General features: G+C 45.4%; 2 protein-coding genes across 3 annotated transcripts in view; one reads left to right on the top strand and one right to left on the bottom strand.

The window, feature by feature from the left end:
- Positions 1-23553, bottom strand: part of LOC135225697 (kynurenine/alpha-aminoadipate aminotransferase, mitochondrial-like) — a 153999-nt gene that overhangs the window by 111859 nt on the left and 18587 nt on the right. The window contains exon 1 of one of the 2 annotated variants that reach the window (XM_064265051.1): positions 10403-10519. The exons of the other annotated variant lie outside the window; for it this stretch is intronic. Within the exon in view, the coding sequence (XP_064121121.1) occupies positions 10403-10506 (104 nt within the window). The 5' untranslated portion in view covers positions 10507-10519. Of the gene's footprint in view, positions 1-10402; positions 10520-23553 lie in introns of those variants that run through there. 2 annotated transcript variants of the gene reach the window in all.
- Positions 9710-23553, top strand: part of LOC135225698 (biogenesis of lysosome-related organelles complex 1 subunit 2-like) — a 39395-nt gene continuing 25551 nt past the window's right edge. The window contains exon 1 of the mRNA XM_064265053.1: positions 9710-9791. Coding sequence (XP_064121123.1) covers positions 9725-9791 — 67 coding nt within the window. The 5' untranslated portion in view covers positions 9710-9724. The remainder of the gene's footprint in view (positions 9792-23553) is intronic.

Genomic DNA, 23553 nt, shown 5'->3' with positions numbered 1-23553 from the left:
CAGTGGAAATCGTACCCATAATCATAGGGGCACTAGGCACGATCCCAAGATCCTTGAAAAGGAATCTAGAAAAAAAAACTAGAGGCTGAAGTAGCTCCGGGCTCATGCAGAAGTGTGTGATCCTAGAAAACGGCACACTTAGTAAGAAAAGTGATGGACTTCCTAAGGAGGCAGGATGCAACCCAGAACCCCACACTATAAATACCACCCAGGTCGAATTGGAGGACTGTGATAGAGAAAAAAAAAAAATAATAATAATAATATAACTGTAATTACAAATTCATATTATGTGATAGTATTTTAAATACAATACTAATCTATCCATGTCACTTTTAATTAAGACTAACTCTCTCTCTCTCTTTTGCCACACAAGATAATAATGTGTCATAGTGGTAACTCCCTCCTCTCTTTCGCTGGAAGTGTTATAAGTATTTTTTGAGAGAAGAGAGAGGTAAACACACTCTCTCTCTCTCTCTCTCTCTCTCTCTCTCTCTCTCTCTCTCTCTCTCTCTCTCTCTCTTACCAAGATGAAAGAATTTTTATGGTACTAGGTAGTATGTAAAATGTTTATTGATAATTTCAGCTATTTTAATAATAATAATAATAATAATAATAATAATAATAATAATAATAATAATAATAATAATAAATAATAATAATAATAATAAAACTGTAATTACAAATTCATAATGGTAGTATTTTAAAGAGATGAAAATGACCTTTCCATTTCACTTGTAAGGATAACTCCTCTTTCTTACTGAGATGAGAGAATTTTTATGGTAGATGCATGTGTTTTATTTTATTTTTCAAATAATAATAATAATAGAAGTAGTAATAATACGATAACTAATTTCAAATGAAAATTCTTCCCTTCGTCTTTAACTGTATCAATTTCCCTACCTTCTCATAACTCCAGTGACGCTCGGAGCTGGGAAAGTAACGCCATACAATGGTCAACGAATTTTAATTTTAATGTTTTATGTAAATCTCTCTCTATCTCTCTCTCTCTCTCTATTCTCTCTCTCTCTCTCATTTTCATGGACATGTATGTAATAAGTTTATCATTAATATTTTCCAATAATAATACTATAACTGTAAGTACAAAAGTCATATGTGAGTATTTTAAATACAATAATCATTCCACTTTCTTTTTTAAATACTAAATACTGTAAGGACACTCTCTCTCTCTCTCTCTCTCTCTCTCTCTCTCTCTCTCTCTCTCTCTCTCTCTCTCTCTCCCCAAGATACTTGTCATAGTGGTAACTCTGTCTCTCTTGGCTGCAAGTGTTATAAGTACGTATGTAAGTATATACCTTTAAGGCTACATAATGTTTAGGATTACTTTAAAATTATATTAATACAATCTCTAAGATTAATACAGTAATATGATAATAATTTAAGGTAAATTTGATGCAGGATGTTACATAAGGTATACATTTGGTGTTTCTATTTCTTCCTTCTTTTATCTCTCTCGCTCTCAGCAAAGAATTGATAGACACACACAATTGCAAAATCCTCTCTTTCTCTCTTCTCTGGAGAAATATATGTATTTATGGGAGGGGAAAAAAGTTGCCTACAGACATTCATTTCAATCTATTGAAATCGTAAGGAGTTATTCTCTCTCTCTCTCTCTCTCTCGCTCTCTCTCTCTCTCTCTCTCCTCTCATCTCTCTCTTCTCTCTCTCCCCCCCCCTCTGCTATTGGCTGTTTATATATTTCTAATGGTAAAATGTTTAAGATGACTTTAAAATTATATTATAATACCAATTCAATAGTATATTTGATGTAGGATAACACTTTAAGTAGACATTTGGTATTTGTGATTTCACATACAATTGTTTCCCTTGTAAAAAGAAAATGGATGTCTCAAATAGTAACAGCATGAAAGAAAATGTGCATGACTGAATACTTATGGGGGGACTGAATTATTTTCACATACGTAACTAAGTCATGCAGTACGTACATAGTATGTATTTATGTATGACCATAAAATGTAAGATTTACTTTAAAACAGTATTAATAATATTTCAAAGATTAATATGAACCATAATAGGATATTTTATGTATATTTGATGAAGGATGGTCTTTTTAGGGATACTTTGGTGTTTGCATGTTCAGGATAGGAGTTTCTGAGCATTTCTAGAGGGGGGTTCCAAACATTTGTGGATTCTAACTATTCGGGATTCTAACTATTCACGGTCTGGTACATATCCCCAGCGAATACGGGGGGGACCACTGTAGAAGGAAATCCGCTATTTCGTTCACAGATGTTTCAGAAGAGGCTTTAGTTTGTTAACACCATTTTCGAAACACTCCCCATTTGGAGTGGTAGTCCGTTAGAAGAATCCTTCTGCAGTTTGCGATAGCTTCTGCAGCTTGCTTCGAAAAACCTTTCGCTCTGACGAGACTCCTGACAGTCTGAATCCTGTCAGTGCCAGAGCGGATAATCCTTGGTGGAATCTTACGAAGTGTGGTTATTTGAGTAGACATCTCTTTAATGGAAGAAGCCTGGGGAAATCTACAAGCAAGTCAAGGATATCTGGGAACCATTACTTCCTTGGCCAGAATGGAGCGAAAAGTGTCAGTGAAACTTTTTCGTGCAATGACACTTTGTTTAGCACCTGTCTTATTAGGCCGAACGGGGGAAAGGCGTGCGCTTCCAGACCCGACCAGTCTAGTAACACTGCGCCCACTGACCATGCAAAAGGGTCCCAGACTGGAGAGCAGAACAGCGGAAGGCAGTTGTTCCTCGAAGTTGCAATTAGGTCTATCATCGGCTTTCCCCAAAGCTTCCATAGGTCTAGGCAGACCTTGGCATTGAGAGTCCATTCCAACAGCAGTACTTGGTGACATGGACTTAGTTCATCCACCAACACGTTATTTTCCCTTCACGTTGATATGAAGAGAGCGCCGAGTTTCCGACCATTTCCCTGACGCTTCGTTCTTCCCCAACAGGGCTCCCCAACCTGCGTCAGATGCGTCTGAAAAGAACTGAAGGGTTGGGTGGACCGGACAAAGCGAAAGACCCTCTACCAGTCTTGGTTTTGAAGGCCATCACGCTAAGCCCTCCTTGATTTCTTCTGTAATCTTGAATACTGTCGAGTCCGGTTGAGTCTTCCTGCACCATGATGCCTTCAGGAAGAATTGTAGGGGCCTCATGTGCAGCCTTCTGAGTTCGATGAACTGTTCCACCAAAGCTAGTGTTCCTAACAGACTACTAGTCCAATGGTTGGCAGAACAGGACTTGCGGTCCAGGAAGTCCTGGACTACTTCCAGACACAACTGGACTCTCTTTGGTGATAGAAAAGCCCGAAAAACTTGAGAGTTTAGAGTCATCCCCAAATAGAGAATGCTCTGAGTCGGAATTAGCACAGATTTCTCCTCGTTTATAAGGAGACCTAACGAGAGAGTTATTGAAAGAGTCCTCTTGAGATCCTTCATACACCGACTTTTCGAAGAGGAGCGGAGAAGCCAGTCGTCTAGACAGGGATACCATCCAACACCCAACGAGTCGTTTCCATATTGAATTTGGTCTTCTGAACGAACAAGTTCAGTGCGCTTACATCCACTACGGGCCTCCAGCCCCCTGATGACTTAGGGACTACAAATAGACAGTTGTAAAACCCGGGGGATGGTCTGTCGCTTATCTCCTCTATGACCGCCTTCTGCATGAGTCTCTATCTTTCGAGTTGAGGCTACAAATTTCTCCAAGCCTGAAGAGTAGGCGGGCAATGTGATGGGAACATTGGATAGAGGCGGAGTGTCTTTGAGAGGAATGGAGTAACCGAACCGGAGAACTTGGATCACCCAAAGCTCTGCCCCTCTGAGACTCCATTCCTCCCAGAAGAGGCTCAGTCTGTCCCCCTACCGGAGCATGAAGGATTGAAGGATCACTAGGATGATTCGGCGTCGGGTTTGGTCAAGGACTTGGTCGGGTGGCGTAAGTTCGATCGAGGCCTGACGAACGGTCTAGACCTGCCCCCTCGAAAGGATTTCTTCTGCAAGGGTGATTCCAAGGTGGTAGGAGTCATCGTCGAGGGTTTAACTCGCTTAGAAGACTGGGCGAGCAAATCATTAGTAGACTTCTTTTCCAATGCGGAAAGTGTTTTGGCAACTGTTTCTTTGGGGAACAGATGATTCTTGTCGAGAGGAGAAAACAAAAGGGCGGACTTCTGAGGTGAAGCGACTCCCCTCGAAACAAAAGAACAGCAGAGCTGCCATTTCATGAGAGTTCCGAATGCAAAAAGAGAGGCCAGCTCATCGCAACCATCCCGAACTGATTTGTCGGCACACGACAAAACCCCAAGCCAGTCTGATGCCAGGTCCTCCTGGAGAGTAGGACAGTCCTCTATTTTCATAGCGAGGGCTCCAATCGTCCAGTCCAAGAAGCTCATAATCTCCAAAATCTTGAAAATATTCTTTACCAAATGATCTAATTCGGGTGACGTAAAGAAAACTTTTGCTCCTGCAAATGCGGACCTCCTATTTGCATCTACCAGGCCATAGAAGTCCCCCTGGGTGGAGACAGATACTCCCATGGAGGGGGCTTCTCACGGGGGATGGAGAGAACACCTCTTCAGTTGAATGTCTCTTCAACAGACGTGAGGCTGAAGAATCACGCCACTTGCGACATCTAACCGGCGGCGACGAATCACTCAACTCTGTTGATAACTGATTACCAAACGATACACCTTTCAAATGGTGTTTAATTGAGTCCTGCTGTCACACCACAGGATCGACGGAAGAAGCGACTGTCTGTGGGCAAACACTGACAGTCTCCCTTGGACCTCCAGTATGTCTTCTCCCCGAGGCAGGGGAGCAGGACAGGGACCTTTGTTTAGGAGAACTCAAGGGAAAAACAGCCACCCCCTCAGAATGCAGTGCACTGACACTTTCACTTCACTTGAAGTCTTTTCCAAGAAAGACTTTACAGATACACCTAACTGCATAACAGTATTAGCCAATACATAAAATTTCTTTTCAAATTTAGACTCGAGGCTGGCAATGGTGTCAAGAGAAACTCCACAGGAAGTTGGCAAGGGAGTTACAGGTGCAGGAGTAGGAGGACTCAAGATCAGAGACATAATATGAGGAAAAGAAGAAGGGATAAGAGCAGGTGCTTCGATAGAAGAAGCAGAAGAAACTATACTAGTCCTACGTTCAGCTCTGAGAGTCGCTTTCCTCTTCCTATCCTTAATTACCTTCCCCGAGTGAGAAACAAAAACTTTCCACTGTTGTTCACTCCAATCCTTGCATTCATCACAAGTAGACTCTCTTGAGAACTCACAACCCCTACACTTAATGCACTTAGTGTGCATCATATATTGGTTTAACTAAGCTAGTTTTGCACCCTCCAGTGCAAAACCTAACTCCTGAAGGACTAGAGACCGACATGATGGTAAAGCCACAAAATTGCAAAAACGAAATTCAGCTAACTAGCTTCAATCCCATAAAACACGAAGTTGAATACTTCACCGATATTGGTGAGATATACTTCCCAACAAATGAAGAAAATGTCTACACCGACCACCGATGTTCACCAGAAGCTGGCAGAGAAAGAATTGATATTACCTGGGCAGTTGTACCTGTAGCTCCCTCGAGTGGAGGGAGATAACGTCACCTACATCAGCGATGGCGGCGCCACCGCGGAAGTTATCTATTGTCTGCCATTCGTAGGGAACCTACAGCTGTATAATTGTTCGGTAAGACACTCCAATATAATAAAAATATGAATACCTGAACACCTGAATTAGCCCTGGTCACTGACCCTGACCAGCCCAAACTACATCCCCACAGATTTACCCACTAAGTGGGTAATTTTAACTGTCAGCGTTACCAACGCTGCAGGTAAAATCTAGTCAAATGAGTTACCTGTGTTACCATTGGCAACACCGGTGCAAATACTGGCCACCAGAGGCCCACCTCCTTAATTAAATCATTCACTATCAAACTGAAGTGGGGAAGAGGGTGCGAATCATTCAGGTGTTGAGGTAAGTATTACAATATTAGTTTTATTATGAAAACTTCATATTGTAATATACTCCCTGAACACCTGAATTAGCCCGATTAACAAAATTTTAATGGAAGTGGGATCAATCTAATTCAGCCCGACCTGTCGACGGAACAAACGCAGGTAACTCATTATCAACCTACCATGTATAAATGTATGTATCCTCACCTAGTTATCTAACTTGGTAGGTGAGGATGTTTGCAAAGAAAGTACTTCAATGTCAGTGTTGAGTCTAAGGTACCGTCTGAGTCAGAAGTACCTCCCATGTGGTAATCTATACTTCTTATTCATGGAGGTAAAAATAAATCTCCTCACCTAGTCATCCAACTCAGTAGGTGAGGATGCTTGCAGAGGAAATACCTTACCGTCAGTGTTGAGTCCAAGGTACCGCCTGAGTCTGAAGAACCTCCCATGTGGTATTCTATACCTCTCAGGTATGGAGGGGAAACAATGAACCTCCCAAATGGCTATTCAGCCTCTCACATATGGAGAAGTTGAGTGTGCAGGACCTTCGGGTTGTCTATTGCTCACTGACACAGATGACTGTGCTGAAGAAGATGAAGTTATAACAACATGACCATCGGGATCTGCCTAACCTCAAGGACCTAAAGGAACAATACACTCAGTCTAAGCTTGACCAACAGAAACACTCTAGTTCATCTAGAGTACCACTGACTACCTAAACTTTTAACATCCTAACGATACCAAGCTAATTATAAAACCAAGTTGACCACAATGACAGGACCCAGCGAGTAACCTTTCTCTGAAAAAACTGAAAATCCCTAAGGTATAGCATTGTGAAAACCCACACTGACTCTCAAATAACCACCTCCAAGAATCCACCAAACACTGAAAAATTCCTCCAGAAAGCCAAGAAAAGGTAGCCGATTCCGCGAAAACTGTTCCGCCCTTGGAACGCAAAGCACAACTCAAAGGCCTCCGAAAGCGATGAAGAACCAACCGACGCTTGACTAATAACCCCTAGCAAAAGAAACTAATTGCACTTTCGAAATGGAACAAGATGGACACCTAGGGGAAACCAAGTAAGATTCTCAGACGAGGTAAAAGTTCCTCAGTACGTGACAAATAAACTTTGAGAGCTCGAACCAGACACAGCTGCATTTGTGATCCGTCACCTGCTGTACAATCATCCAATGATGCTGCTGCAACTCTACTTATGACGACATCTTGTTTTCTAAAAGACTGTTGCTGAGCACAAGAGGCGCCCTCAACAAAACCTTCTTGTGAATGCCCGGATAGTGAGGAGGCAGATGATTTAACAGGAAGTCCCTCCTCTCCTTGACAAGAACGTAGTACAGCCAGCCGAAATGTTAGTTGGTATGTGAACCCCATCGAAACCAAAGTGATGAGGTTGTCAAACAGTCTAGGATTGGAGATATACCCATCAACTCTCACAACATCCACATTGAGTGGGACAAGGGCTCCGACTGGCTGTCAAAGGCGTCTTCCAAATACAAGCCTGAAGATCTGTAACCCCTACCACACGAATCACAAGGAACCCAAGATAGAAAGGACCTCGAACAGATTCGTAAAGTTGGAACTCAGACACGGCAGAAGGGTTACCTCATACAGAACACTTCCGATTAGGAAGCAAGGTTGAATCCAGGTCTAAACAGCCCCATAAGTGATGCTAGCCTAAAGTCGTCTTCCCCTAAAGCTGCCCGCCTCTGCCGAAACCAGATCAGCTTACTTGACCGTTGTTTCTTCCACAGCTGAATGAGGTGTCTGGGATTTTGCATGATATACAAATGAGGCTATAAGACAGTTGTACAGTGAAAGCATCAGTGTTTAACAGCAACCTGAAAAACTTGCACAGAGTATGGGCCCTAGTTAATGCATTTTATGACAAAGATATTTAGAGGTGACCTACTGCACTAGTTAAAGAACAAAAGAAAACAATTAATACACTTAAGGAAATACTTCCGCACTAACTAGTATTTGTTTGAAAAACAAACACCAACTAAATGTCATAGACCTAAAGACTTTCCCTACATCACATACACTACATCTAAATAAATCACACAAAACAACTAAAAATATCAATGATAATATAAATGGCAAGTAATGTATAAACAGCATTAATACTCTGCTTAAAACTGAACTACAAGTAAGTAACTTTTTCAAGGGTATGGGATTTGTTGCATCACTGGATTCAAGTGCCCTCTCTCGACTTGCTTCCACATCAAATACGCTATCGGATGCCAGAATGCCACAGATTCCTTGCATTTACAATCTTTTATGAGTTTTGAGTTTCACCTAACAAAATAGGCAATTTAAGCCTTTTTACAGTGGGGTTTCAACTATTGCGCGGGTTCTAGCTATTTGCAGGGGGGAGGGGGGGGGGTGGTCTGGTACACATCCCCTGTGAATACAAAGGGGAAACACTGTACAGGACTTGTGTATTAACACATCATATCAAAGATTTCCTTGCTACTTGTGATTTTTTGTCATACAATATGCCAAGGAACATAAACTATAGTACAGATACTCCTTGTTTAATGATAGGTGGGTTCCGCTCCAGCAACCACGTCATTAAAAGAATTCATCATTAAACATATTATTCTCTTTATTTCGACTAACACCATAAATTAATTTGCAGTCATATATTATACATAGAACTTTGACATAGCCTACTACTTGGCAAAGTTCTGACAATGCGTTTTATCATTTTATTACTCATATATTTCAACTTCATCATTTTATAACTTCATAATGTATAATTTTCTAAAGAAAATTATACATTATGAAGTTATAAAATGATGAAGTTGAAATATATGAGTAATAAAATGATAAAACGCATTGTCAGAACTTTGCCAAGTAGCAAAACAACTAAAAATATCAATGATAATATAAATGGCAAGTAATGTATAACAGCATTAATACTCTGCTTAAAACTGGAACTAGCTAAACAATTAAGTAACTTTTTCAAGGTATGGGATTTGTTGCATCACTGGATTCAAGTGCCCTCTCTCGACTTGCTTCCACATCAAATACGCATCGGATGCCAGATGCCACAGATTCCTTGCATTTACAATCTTTTATGAGTTTTGAGTTTCACCTAACAAAATAGGCAATTTTAAGCCTTTTTACAGGGGTTTCAACTATTCGCGGGTTCTAGCTATTTGCAGGGGGGGAGCGGGGGTGGTGGTCTGGTACACATCCCCTGTGAATACAGGGGGGAACACTGTACAGGACTTGTGCAGTTACACATCATATCAAAGATTTCCTTGCTACTTGTGATTTTTTGTCATACAATATGCCAAGGAACATAACTATAGTACAGATACTCCTTGTTTAATGATGGGGGCTTAGTGCACTTTATTTAAAACATTTAGCCTACATTCCCAAAATAGCCTACTAGTAAGTCAATACAATACTAAGTCAATACAGTACAAAACTTTTCTCAGATTCTGCACATTATTTAACAGTGACTTTCATATTCTAGATTTGGTATTTCATAATTATCGCTATTAGTTTCTTCGTCATTTATTTTTACTGTATAGGGTAGTGAGATGAAAAAAATAATAAAGGAGTTTCAGTGATCATGGGGCATTTGAATGTAAAAATGTAAACAAAGCACAACACCATCTATTGTGGAAAGTGAACACTAAACTATTTGCTGATGGGATAAGCATTTGCTAGCATTGATAAGATATATGCCTGCACTTCTTACCTCTAGTATCGTCTGATCTCATGGATGACATATCAAATACGTATGTAAATACACAGCTGTATACAAAACTATCAAACTGTATTACATGTAAGTCTTTCAAGCATACTAAGAGTAAGGAATTCATGCATGCCAAATGTCTCATTGTTTTGATTAAAGGATTAACTTGGTCGCGACTTTTCAAGTGAAATATTTAAAAAAATATATATTCATTTTCAAGTTAAAATAAAAAAAAGATATTTGACTTCACACATTTTCTTTTCATCACTAAGAATTATTCTCACTAAAACAAAGGAGATATGGCATAATTTTTGCTGTCTTGAAGTTGTAAACCAACATGGCGCCATCCGTTCAGCCACGCAACGAACTAATGGCGGCTGAATCAAGCCAACCAGTGGAGTTCCCATACCACAGAATGCCCATATTTAGAGGTTCAACTGTATAGCTTTTCTTTACAAAGTATGTATATTAAAGCTTTATTTATTGTTTTAGCCACAGATCTCAAGGTTTTCAAAACCTAGGCTAAGCTAAATTATTGGCACTGAATAGCCTTTCTCTTGGCCACCATTGGCAATGTTTTTATTTTCATTTTATGGTTTTTTATCTTTTTTCATTTTGTCGTCATAACTCTGAGTTGTCGTAAAACGAGTACGTTGTTAAATGAGGAGTACCTGTATAATGGTTGCAAAAAGACTACTAACCCAGGAGTAGGTCCATACTGCAGACAATCAGTCATGAGATCTGGATGAATGGTGAGAGCTCGGCCATCCTTTAGGGTAACTGATGCAGCTTGAAATGGAAACATCTGTGGATTTGGCAGACCTTCCAGCCATTGAAAACAAGTTCAGGGAAGCATCGGAAAGCAGTTGGCTGGGTGATTAAAATAAATTTGTCACTTTTTTCTACCACTTTTATGGTCAATGTATGCAAGGAACTACTGTACATATTCTGGCTCTGGGAATTATTTAAAGAGTTTGGGTTCATTAAGAAAACAAATCAGCACTTCCCAGACCTTGTAGATTTTACTTTTTCCCTAAAATTATAAATTTTTACAGTATTTTGAATTTTTCTTTTATATACAGACCAAAACTTTTAATGTAGGAGTATTCCTCAACATAAGCTGGAATCGTTAATTAAAACTTGATAACAAGGTAGTCATATGATAGAGGCTCTGGTTTGTATACAAATGAAAAATGCTAATTACTTTCAAACTTTGTCATTTGTTTCAACAAGAATACAAACAATTGCCTTTCATCTCCATCAAGAAATACCATGCTCTTAGTCATGAGATGTATCTGAACTCTCACTCTAAGACAACTTTGAAGAAGCACAGGTTAGAAGGCAGCTAGTATCTAGATCATAGTGGATGGATGAATTCAGTTTTATCAGCAGCCCTTATTCCCAACCCTTGGTTAAAAGGAACAGTGGAGGTAGTCACACCTAATGAGCTGAAGCTCTAAAATGGAATTCCTGATTGTGAAGTCTACCTGCATCACACACACCCGCAAGCACATGGCCTGATTGCTGACTTGAAGGGGAAGGAATAAAGGAAAAAGGCAGAAACAGCCATTTACTCATTAATTCAAGCTCCAGCCTTACAGCATCCACGCACTTTAGGAGAAATTTTTTTTTAAAGAGAGCTTGGAGACTATACAATCTGGTGTGCAGCCACCACAGGTCTGAATAAAGGTCCAAGGACTTGTGGGTGATATTTTTTGGGTAAAACGAGATATGGGTAGTCTGGTACTGCCAAACACCAACCCTCTTACCTATGAACCAATAAGTTCCCTGAATGGCTATGAAAAGAACAAAACTCATGGCTTCAGGGTGTAACATAACTGCCTACATGAGTTAGGATAAAAGACTCTTTAAGTATTGGTAGGGAACTCTTTTAGGAGGACACTCCAAAATGAAACAAGTGGGAGGAGGGGACCCTATAGCCTTGGTAAGCAACCTTTCTGGGAGAGGGTTACTTAAAATGCACTGTTTTCCGACCTTGGACTGTGCCATAGGCATTGGACCATGGCCTTGGTTTTAGGTTTGAGTTCCCTTACTGGAGGGTTCAATCAGCTATTTTTCCTCATTTCTGTTCACGTTCCTCTTTTTTCGAAGTGTAGGACAGGCTGAGGAGAAAGCATAAGTTGCTTGGTGGATTAACAGGAAAGCACCTTCTTCTTTACCTAATCTTTTCCTTCCCAGCTTTTTATAATTTCTAATAGGAGGTTACTCTGAATACAAACCTTGTTCGCCAACCTTGGACTGTACCATAGCCATTGTATTGTGCCTTGCTGCAGTCTTGGGTTTGAATTCCCTTCCTGGAGGGTCAAATCAACTATTTTTCCTCTTGTAAGTTCACATTCCTGTTTTTTCAACAAGTTTGTAGAAAAGGCTGATGGGAAAAGCATAAGTTGCTTGGTGGATTATCAGGAAAGCTCCTTACTCTTTACCTAATCTTTTCCTTCTCAGCTTTTGATAATTTCTAAATCCACCCTGACTGCCCTTCCCCCACTGTTGTGGCAAACCTGATAAAATAGAATCGAATATGCAATTTAGGCTGAAGGCCAAGTGCTGGAACCTACGAGGTCACTCAGCGTTGCATGGAAAGCAGAGAGGAGAGTAAGATGGAAGAAAGAATATGAATGGAGGTACAGTAAAAATCACAATTTGTCGTAGATTGTATTTTTCCTAACTATACAAACCTGAGGTCCTTTAACATATGGAATGTACTTCAGCGCAGCTGGAACCAGTCGTAAACTTTCGAACAAGGTGGTTCGGTAGTTAACTGCTTGTCTGATAGTCGGGAGTCCCGCCCGACTGGGAGGTAAACATTCACTTTGCTTTAGGTCCAGGAACAGAGTGAAGGGTGGCATGAGGTGGGACTATGTGTAAAGGACCTCAGGTTTGTATAGTTAGGAAAAATACAATTTACGACAAATTGTGATTTGTTCCGACACGTAATACAAACCCTCGGTCCTTTAACATATGGAAGACTCACTTATTGGTGGGTGGAATCTGAGTCTTATGAACAGACTGGTGTTCGTCCGACCTTGGTTCCCTCCCTGGTCGTAAGAGCAGAGGGAGGGATCCCTAGCCTCTGCCCAACTGATCGGGGTGTGCACCGCAGGATCAGTGGTCAGACCTCTTGACCAAATTCATATGAGGGAGGCAAGCGTGCCTCTTATGAATAGCAAGCAAGAACTAGTTCCTACGCAAGAGCCAAATATAAGGTCTTGGATTTGTCTCTTGTTGGCGTCCACTCGCCCCCTTGTTAGGGGAGTGGTGGAAAACCGCTCCTATCCCTAAAGAAAGGGATAGGATGGAGCTCAGTCGCGTAGCTTACCTGCATCGGCCTCCTGTCCAGCGTAGTGACGACCGCAGCCCTCTGCCCACAGGTAGAGGAGAGAAAAGAGGAGGAAGAGAAGCCAGTCACACTCTCATTCACTCTTTCATTCACGCAGTCTCACAAGGATGCGATACTATCTTGTCCGTCGAGGTAAGCTACACAACTTGTTGAGCAGCCACCAGGGTTTCAAAGAAAAAGTGTCTAAGGACCTGTGAGTGATATCCCGAAGGTAGAAAGATGTGAAGGTGGTCTGGTTGGCCCAACCCTGCCTTCAGCACCTGTGCCACGGAGAAGTTCTTGCAGAACGCAAGGGTTGGACCAATACCCCTGACTTCGTGGGCTTTCGGACGAAGGGTACTGGTGTCGTCACTCCTATCCGAAGCGTTCGCCTTCCTGATAACCTCACGAAGCCAGAAAGAAAGTGTTCTTGGACTTCCTTCTTGGTAACCTGGTGCTAACGAAGAGGCTCGACACTCAGGCGTGAGGTGGAGAGTTTCTCTTCAGATAGCGCCGTAGTGCCATCACAGGACAAAGCAGCATCTCATCCGCATCATTGTTGGTGAAGTCCTTCGGGGAGGGGATCGTGAATGACTCGAACCAGTCGTCAGGGACCGAAGGGTTCTGAGTCTTCGCTACAAAGTCTGGGACGAAATAGAGCGTCACCGATACCCATCCCCTCGTGTGCTTTACATCGAAGGAAAGACCATGCAGTTCCCCTACTCTCTTCGCCGGTGCCAGGGCCAGCAGAAATACGGTCTTGAGGGTCAGATCCCTGTCTGACAACTCTCGGAGTGGCTTGATGGGTCTTCGAGTCAAACTCCTAGGATGAGAGTCAACGTCCCACCCCGGGGGCCCGAGTTCCCTGAGTGGGCAAGACCTCTCGAAGCTCTTCATCAGGAGGGAGATTTCCATGGAGGTGGAAATGTCCACTCCCTGCAGCTTAAGGACTAGGGCAGGGCGGCTCTGTAGCCTTTAACTGCAGAGACGGAGAGGAGCTTCTCTTGGCGAAGGAAGATGAGGAAATCCGCTACCTGCTGAAGAGTGCTCTGAGTGGAGAGACCCCATCCATGACACCAACCAACAGAAGACGGACCACTTCCCTGGTAACACCGCTGCGGGCAGGAATGTCTGAGGTACCCAGACATCTCTGTTGCTGCTCGGCGAGAAAAGCCTCTCGCTCGCAAGAGATGGTGGGGATAACTGCCAGCTGTGAAGAGAACAGGGACCGAACCGCTTGGTGGTACCGTTCCATGTGTGGTTGGCACAGGAGGTTGTGCCAGTGGGGAATCTCTCTCAGTGCCTCGCTGAGAAGAGCCAGCAGGTCCAGATACCAAACGGCCTGAGGCCCATTTGGGTGCCACCAGAATCATCCGAAGATTCGTGGTGCACCAGCACCCTGCTGATCACCTTGCGAATCAGACAGAATGGGGGAAAGGCGTAGACGAAGAGGGTTGTCCCACGGGTGTTGAAGAGCGTCCTCTGCAGCTGTCCATGGGTCCGGCACAACTGAGAAGAAAAATGATATTGTTATTTTACAGTAAAGTTTTGTACATACTTACCTGGCAGACATATACTTAGCTTACGTCTCTGACGTCACGACAGAATTCAAAACTTGCGGCTAACGCGACAGGTAGTCAGGTGATCTACCTTACCCGCCGCTGGGAAGCGGGTGTAAGAACCAACATACCTTTCTTGCCAGATTTTTTCTCTCTTATACCTGTCTCCTGAGGGGAGGCTGGGCGGGCCATCAATCGTATAGTCTGCCAGGTAAGTATGTACAAAACTTTATTGTAAAATAACAATATCATTTTTGTACATGAACTTTCCTGTCAGACATATACTTAGCTGATTGACACCCTTGGTGGAGGGTACAAGACAGAAAATAACAAAGAAAAGGTAAACAACACCTGTTGTAGGATAAAATAACCTTGGTTCTTACCTGTTTAGGCTGAAGACTTCATAGATACTGTCTATTAGTCTGCATAGCCATAAGAGCTACGCGAGAGGGGCGTGACCTACAGCTGAAAAGACTCTTTGGGTCTACTAACGGGACTTGATATCCGCTTACTTAGTAGAATCCAAGTCGGATCATGTCAATGGGGGGTTCGCCCTCTTCTATGACAGAACCTGTCCACTACCAACGCAGGGAGCTTCAAACCAAATCCGATCACCTAACCAAACTAAAGTTATTAGTACTACGAAACGAAAAAGATGCCTACCTGCATCATTTTTCATACAACCATATGAACTCAATTACAAAACAAGGAAAAAACTACTAAGGATATGTTCCAGCTCCCTGCCCCAGCACCGAATCCGCCGATACGTACGGGCCTAAGCGAAGCACTCGTCATACGTAATACTGACGTCTTTTAGGTAGTGGTTGGCGAATACTGAATTACATCTCCAGAATGTAGTTTTCATCAGATTCTGAAGAGACATATTCTTTAATATTCAAAAGGCCAAGGAAGTTGGCAATTGCTCTTACTTCATGAGCCTTGACTTTTAGGAGGCTTGAAATGTTCTTCATTACAAGATCTATGTGCTTCTTTCACAAGACTTCTAATGAAGAAAGACGGCGCCAATTTTTCGACAATGGTCTGCTGGGGTCCTTTACAGAGCACAATAGTCTGTCCTCAATGCCCTTAAGGGTTTTCTTCTTCTGAAGGTAGTATTTTAAAACTCCTAACCAGGGCAAAGAGTTCTTTCATGGTTCTTCCCCTACTAGGGCAGATAATCCACGAACCTCAAGTTCCTTGGCCAAGGATTTGAGGGGTTCTCATTCTTTGCTAAAAACGAGGAAGGAAGGAACAAACACAGAATCTCCTTTGAAACCTACCCTTCCTTCTAGGGCATGAATCTCACTACCTTTTAGCGGTGATGCTAAAGCCATGAGAAGAGAGCTTTCCTCGTAAGATCTTCGAAGGAGCTAAATGTGTGGGGGTTTCAAACCTAGAGGACCTCAGGAAACGAAGAACCACGTCCAGATTCCCAACTTGGAACTTCGTTCGAAGTTTTCCTTGGAAGTTTCAAAAGATCTTAATAGATCATGAAGATCTTTGTTATTCGAAAGATCTAAATTCCTATGTCTGAACACCGCAGCCAGCATGCTTCGGTATCCTTTTGATAGTAGATACTGCCAAACCGCATTTTTCTCTGAGGAAAAATGACAATTTGTCCAAAAACTGACAATTTGTCGAAAATTGCATTTTTCCTAACTATACAAACCTGAGGTCCTTTAACAATAGGAAGTAGCTAGCGGCAGCTGGAACGGTCGTAAGCTTCGAACAAGGGGAGAACGGTAGTTAACTGCTTGTCCGACATGGGAGGTAAACAAATCACTTTTGCTTTTGGCCCATGCAAAATACGCAGAGTGAGGGGTGGCATGAGGAGGGACTATATGTAAAGGACCTCAGGTTTGTATAGTTAGGAAAAATGCAATTTTCGACAAATTGTCATTTGTTCCGATACGTAATACAAACCACATCGGTCCTTTAACATGGAAGACTCACTTCTTGGTGGGAGGAATCTGAGTCTTTTGATGAACACGATGTTCGTCCATCCCTGGAATGCCTTTCCTCCCTGGTCGTAAGAGCGAGGGGAGGGATCCAAGCCTCTGTCCGATTGATCGGGGTGTGCAACCGCCCAGGATCAATGGTCAGACCTCTGGGCCGAGTACTAAGAGAGAGGCAAGCGTATCTCTTCGTACCAGCAAGCAAGAACTTGTTCCTGTTTGCAAGAGGCAACATAAAGTATGGGTTGTCTCAAGCTGGCATCCACAAAATTCCTCCCCCTTGTTGGAGGAAGTGGTGGATATACGCTCCTATCCCTAGTGAAAGGGATAGGATGGGCTCTGTTGAGTAGGCTCACCTGCATCTTGTTCCTTATCCAGCAGGGTGACGACCGTGTCCCTCTAACCACATGGTAGAGGGGAAGAAAAAGATGGGAAGAGGAGCCAGTCACACTCTCATTCACCATCCATTCTTACGGTCACACCAGGACTCGATGCTGTTCAGCCTGCGAGGGTCTGGTTTCGCTACACAACGTGTTGAGCAGCCACCACGGGTCCCAAGGAAAAAGATCCAATTGGGACCTGTGGGCAATATCCCGAAGGTAGAAGGAATGGGCATGTGGTCTGGTTGGACCAGACCCCTGCCTTCAGTACTGCGCCCAAGGAGAAGTTCTTGCGGACAAGGCAGCATCTCCTTCGCATCGAAGGCGGTGAAGTCCATTAGGGAGGGTATTGTGAAGGACTCGAACCATCGTCAGTTACCGAAGGTTCTGAGTCTTCGCTACGAAGATCGGTACGAAATCGAGCGTCACCACAAATCCCCATCCCTTTGTGCTTGACTTCTCAAGAGAAGTCATTGCAGTTACTAAGACGAAAAGAAGGAATAGTTCGTATGACCTAATCCCTCTTCTCGACTTTGGTTATGATACAGTACTCATACTGACAAGCTATTAAGACGAAGTAATGATTGCTCTGGAACAACCGAAACTAAGTCCACAGCATAGTTCGTAACTGACTTGGGCGCTTTGACAGCTGCCGACTGACTGGTTTCGGAATCAGTAGACGGCAAGTTGTCCAAGCATCCGGGTAAGTCACGTGACCTTCGCCCTTTAAAGAGTTATGCTGAGAAGACCAACAAATAAAATATTTGTTAGTCACCGATGCCGGACGGCACGGCGATGATTCTCTTAATGCATAAGCTCAAAAAAAAAGGCGAAAGTCAATTGCCTTCAAAAGACCGAGGTCCCTGATGGCAAGAAAATCTCATAGACGTTGGATCTCAGCTTAAGGAAGGAAACACACTATGTGACCGTTGAAGACGAAGGGGGGGGGTTTAGGCAATGAATGCAACCTACGTTCTTCCCAGCTGAATCGAGAGAAGGAATCTCAAGATTCTAAACCTGTGCTTACAAATGACTGAAAACGCTAACCGCCATTTCATTGCTGTCCGTTTGTGCAATGAAAGCGGGGAGTTTTCTTCAGTAATGAAACACAGGGGAGTGCCGCTTGAAGAACTGCTTCTCATGGGCTGACGTTTTGGAAGTAGAGCTGGCAGGTGTGGGAGTAGGCGATGTCTTTCAATACATCTGCTAATCCGGGGTGAACAATGAACAATTGTACACCTCCGAATACAAGATATTTTGAGGACAACTCAGATTCCGCAAAAATCATTCGCATTATCGGGATACGATGCAGCAAGAGACTATTACAAGAATTCTGTTACCGTGCGGTAAACAGAAAAGATGAGAGTCCGAATAGATATCTCTGTTTAAAAAATTCTCGCAATACCGAAGACGATGAATACTAGTCGTTTCACAGCAGTAGATAGTCATTCATGTATGAGAGAATCCCCGTTAATCGAGACTTAAGTCCGTGATTGTTGGGCAGAGATACGGTTGTTGATTCATCCAAGCAGTGAGAAAGACATAAACAACCGTCTATGTCAAAGCGGCAGCTGATACTGAAATGCCTCGGGCCAATTCAATACGCAGTAGCTGTCGCTGACTCGTCATCCTGAGTTGCAAGTAATCCTTTCCACGAAGGAATGCGTTTCGGTTCGGCTAGAACCACAGAGCATAAAAGATATGCTCGAGCAATTATATTTAAGCGAAACGAATTTCGGTAAATATAAAAGCTTAAATGGTGTTGTTGTGGACAACACCATAAGTATATAAAAATTGAAACTGGAAACTCCTGGGAGGTTGCAGGCAACCCGGGTTGCAGTTCAATTAGAATACTTTTCGTCTAAGTCGCAATCCGTAGAATAACCAGGATATGCGCCTACCCCTCGGACCATTCAACTGCTTAGCAGAATCATGTCGCGAGTTTAAATATACGTAGTTATATTTGTAGGATTCTGAACACGATCCTCCATCCTAAATTCTTTCCTTCAAGAAAACAAATAAGGATTGGAGATTGACCACCCCTTCGTTTCTCTATTAAAGAGAGAAGGAGAATCTTCCTCTGAAGGAAAGCTTCAATGGTGAACGAATACTAAGACGATAGTTCCAGCCAAACTGGATATTCCCAGTTCCGTTGTTCTCTATTCCAGGTTGGTCGCCTACTGTGAGATAGTCTTCTTTCAGCAGCAGTCTTCTTCCTAATGCTAGAAATTCCAGGAATTCGAGCATAGGCGAGGTTTCCGATTATCGTGTTAACATATCTGGGGATTCTCGTCTCGCTCACTTTGGACCGTGGTCTCGCCTAAGTGTTTGGAGATCGTAAGAAACTCAATAACACTCTGAATGCGCTAGAAATTCCGTAGAATTCTAAGCAGTTCTGCGAAACCCCCACCGAATTCGTCAAACGATATCGGCTGGTGGTCCTCTCGATTCCCGTAGAAATCGAGAATGGGGGCAGGATCCTCCTCAACGACCTTGGGGCGGGGTTACGTCAGGTAGGACCCCGAAGGTCCCCCCTGTTAGCGCAGTCCCCAACGTGGGATCCTACAGAGAAATCTCTGTAGGATCCTTCCCCTTTCCCTCGTAGCCGTAAGGAGAGAGGGAATGGGGAGGAATTGGATACTCGCTCGCCTTCCCAGTGGAACTAGCAGTTGGAGAAGAGTAGGAGCAGCCATCGCCTTGCGGCGATGGCCTCTCAGAGTCTGGAAAACGTATCGTCAGGAGAAAACGCTTTTTCCCGAGGAGGGTTTACGAACTCTCACTGTAGGTAAGGGTCTGCCGCCACTGTGAACGTCGTCCTGGGTGGGGCTGATTGACACCTGACAGGAGAGAGCCGATACCAGTCCTCCGACTCATTCCCAGTCCTCGTCGAGGTCCGAAACCTCTCAGGAGGACCGAAGGAGTATTTAAATACGGTGTCCGAAACGCCGCTGGTCGCAGTAAAGGAGGTGGAAGTAGCTTGATCGACCGACCAGAACTGAGAGAGCCCTTCCTTGTCCGGAGACGAGAGACTCTGGTTCAAGACAGAATCGGCAAGCTCCGATCGCGGCCAAACCCACCGTCGGTTTGGGTTCCCTCTCGGGCCCCCCAAAACGACTCGAGCAGAGACATGGGCTCTGCTGGTGGGAGCGGCGATACCTTCCCCCCGGTCGTTGTGCTGACGAATCAGTGGCAATAACCTGGGTAAAGTTACTCTGAATCTCGGGAAGCTACAGCGTCTTGAGGAGTAGGACCGTCCAGTCCCTCCAACAAGAGCAGCTCCCAGGACCCTCCTCCTTCAGAAGAAGGTCCAGCAACAGATCCCTGGACGGTTGCCTCCAATCACTTGCGCGTACGTCCTGGTTGGTCTAAGACCAACCTGGCACGTGCGCGTCGTGACGGGATCGTGAGCGGCGCATCTCTCACGATCACTCCCTATATATCCTCGCTCTTCCTGGCGTATGCCGAGGAAGTTGAAGGTATCGGAGAGACAGAACTTGACGCTACCCCCTCGTCCCCTGACGGTCGCCTCCAATCACTTGCGCGTACGTCCTGTTGGTCCTAAGGACCATAACGTGGCACGTGCGGCGTCGTGACGGGATCGTGAGCGGCGCACCTCTCACGGTCACTCCTAGCTACCTCGCTCTTTCCGGTGTAGCCCGAGGAAGTTGAAGGTAGTGGAGAGACAGACCTGACGCTCCCCCCCCGCTCGCTGGCAGGACCAGCGTACGTGGGGGGCTGCAGCCGATCACCAACCCGCGGTGGGGATCGATCTGCAGGCCTGGCCGTGCCGCTCACCGATGGCGAGCGGCTCGACTGAGAACGTCGACGCTGATGTCTAGCGTCAGGCGAGCTGTTGCTGGTTACCGTCTCCGCCCGGTCCCGATAGGAGCGGCGTCAGGTGACCTGCTAGGCTCGTTGTCGGGTGAGACCGGCGAGCGTCCTCTCGGCGCGTCGAGCCGCTGGTACCAAGCCGTGGCTGGTACCACCGTGGACGACCGCTGGGGACCCCTTCCTCGCCTCAACCCGTGGCTGGTCAGCGACCGTCACGTCAAACCCGAGCAGCAGGTGGTCGCTGCGAGAGCGTCCACTGGCCTAGCGAGAGTCGTCTGCACGACACTCGCCAGTCTTCTGCTCCGCGCTTCGTCCCTTGGCGGCGAGCGAGCTCGAGTGTCAAGACTTTGGCTGGACGGTCTCCCCGCGGGAGACCGTCCACCGACTGGTACTTCTTCTCGCTAACGAGAAGCCGAGGCGGATCCTGGTTTAGCGGCAGACCGCTAAAACCAGGAGAGGAAGTGCCAGCCGAAGCTGGTACTGGCCTCTGGTCCCCGTCTTCTTCTCCTTGGAGAAGAAAGACGGGCCCTGTTCCCGAGGGAAGCAGGAGGACCAGCAGAAGAGCTCCCCGAATCGCCGGAGCGAGTACGGGCCCTTAGAAGGTCCCGAAGGAGCCTTCTTAGGGGGGAAAACCCGGGTTACCAGCTGGTCGCTGCAAAGAGCGGCCGCTGGCCTGGCAAGAGTCACCTGAGCGTCTCTCACCCCGCCTTCTGCTCCGTGCCGCGTCCTTGGCGCCGGCGAACTCTGGCGCCGAAACTTGGCTGCACGGTCCTCCCGAGGGAGACGTACACTCGGGATCTCTCGCGAACGAGAGACCGAGCCGGAACCTGCGTAGCGGCATCGCCGCTAGCACCAGGCGAGGAAGTACCAGAGCTAACCGATACTCCTCTGGTCCCCGACTAGCTCTTCCTTACGGAAGGGGAGACGGGCCCCGCTCCCGAAGGAGCAGGAGGACCAGCAGAAGGACCCCCCGTCCCACCCACCGAGGTGGGACGGGCCCTTAGAAGTTCCCGAAGGAGACTTCTTAGGGGGGAAGGCAGCCTTCTTCTTCTTCGGCTTAGGCCTGGGCCTTAGAAGTCGAAAGGGGAAGAGGCAGCAGCAGACGATGAAGACGAAGATGACAGCTTCCTCTTCTCCTCTTCCTCGTCAGCTCTCGCAGGACAGTCGTCAGTCTCCATCCAGGAGGGAGACCGGGCAGTTTGCCGAAGCAACAGGGCCCGACTGCACCTGTCCCGGAAGTTTTTTACCTGGGACTTGGGGTGGGAAGACACACCGTGGGCAGGACCAGCATGGACAGGCACAGGAATCAGGAGCGACAGGAAACAGCAACCAGCTCAGGAGCGGCAGGAACAGCAACCAGCTCCAGGAGCGGCAGGAACACGGCAGCGGTAGACCCCAGAAGGGACAGCCAAGCCAACAGCGGGAATCACATCAGCGGCAGGTACGGCAGGCCCAGCGATCGCCTCGTAGAATCATCGGCAGCCAGCGAACCTGGGTCCTGGCGGCCAGTCCAGGGGCGAGCTGCTGGAACAGCGGAAGTCTGGGGCAGGCAACACGAAGAAAACAGGCGGCGGCGGCAACCCCACCTCGGTACGGCTGCGGCCCTAGTAGCGGCAGACGGCGTCATCGACACAGCATGGGGAGTGTAGACCAGGAGGGGGGGGGGGGAGCAGCATAAGCGGCCGTGGTAGTAGTGGAGACCGCCCCAGACCGCGCTAGGGGACGCTGCAGCAGCCCGTGGATGCTAGGCACGCCCTGCCATCCGCGGTGGTCCATACCTGTCCAAGGTCAAGGTCGTCCCACGGATGTAGCACCTGCGGTAACGTAGATTAGTAAGAGGGGTTCCCTCACGCACGGGGGGAAGACATGCCCCACCCCGACCAAGGAACGACAAGGACCACCCCAATACAAAATACAACGAAGAAGCTGAGCGGGGGGCAGGAAGGAAGGAACGAAGAATCGGATACCAAGGGAGTCGCGGGAGAGCTTTCCGACGACTTCCTGGCAGACCTTCGCTTCCCCTACCTACCCCCGCACAGCAGTGAAAAGTAATATGAAAATGAAACAGAATACTGCCCTTGCGATTCACTTCATAGAACTTAAAGGGGAAAAGATCAATTCCCGGGTACCCAAGAACGGAAACTTGATCCAATAATATGATGCTATCATAAAATATATATGAAATGAAACAGAATATCTGCACTTGCGATTTCATTTCAATTAAACAAAAAAATCGTAAGGATCAATTCCCGGGTAAGACGAAAATTGATCCAAATTAAATTTCATGCAATAAATAAATGAAATGAAAAGAATATTGCAATTGCGAATCCACTTTCACTTGCATTTCTATTATACAAAATTAAAAGGCTCGTGCCGAGCGCAAACACACACTCGGTAACGAACGCACAGGGCAAACATATAATGAAAAGAGTACTTACATTTTTCAATTACCACTTTCGACCAAATACATGACTCGGCGCGAGCGCGCCACCCGCCCTCGGCACCGAGGCATAATTCAAGGGTTCAATTCCATGAAAAGAGAGGAAATCGCCGCATCTACGGCGATAACTCCATGTTGGTTCATAATTAAGTAATGAAATGAAAACAGTGTACTTACAGTTTTCATTTTCAAGTCAAACAAACCATTAGTAGAAAACACAATATCCACAAAAGCATACGACGATGAAGCGGCAGAGAGCGATGACGAACAACGTCCTTCACACCCGCGGCCGAAAGCAAAAGTGATTGTTTACCTCCCAGTCGCGCGGCGCGCGACTGTCGGACAAG

The sequence above is a fragment of the Macrobrachium nipponense genome, chromosome 13, assembly GCF_015104395.2.
Source record: "Macrobrachium nipponense isolate FS-2020 chromosome 13, ASM1510439v2, whole genome shotgun sequence".
Lineage (NCBI taxonomy): Eukaryota > Metazoa > Arthropoda > Malacostraca > Decapoda > Palaemonidae > Macrobrachium > Macrobrachium nipponense.
Note: the sequence above shows the minus strand (reverse complement) of the source record. Positions and strands in the feature narration are given on the sequence as shown.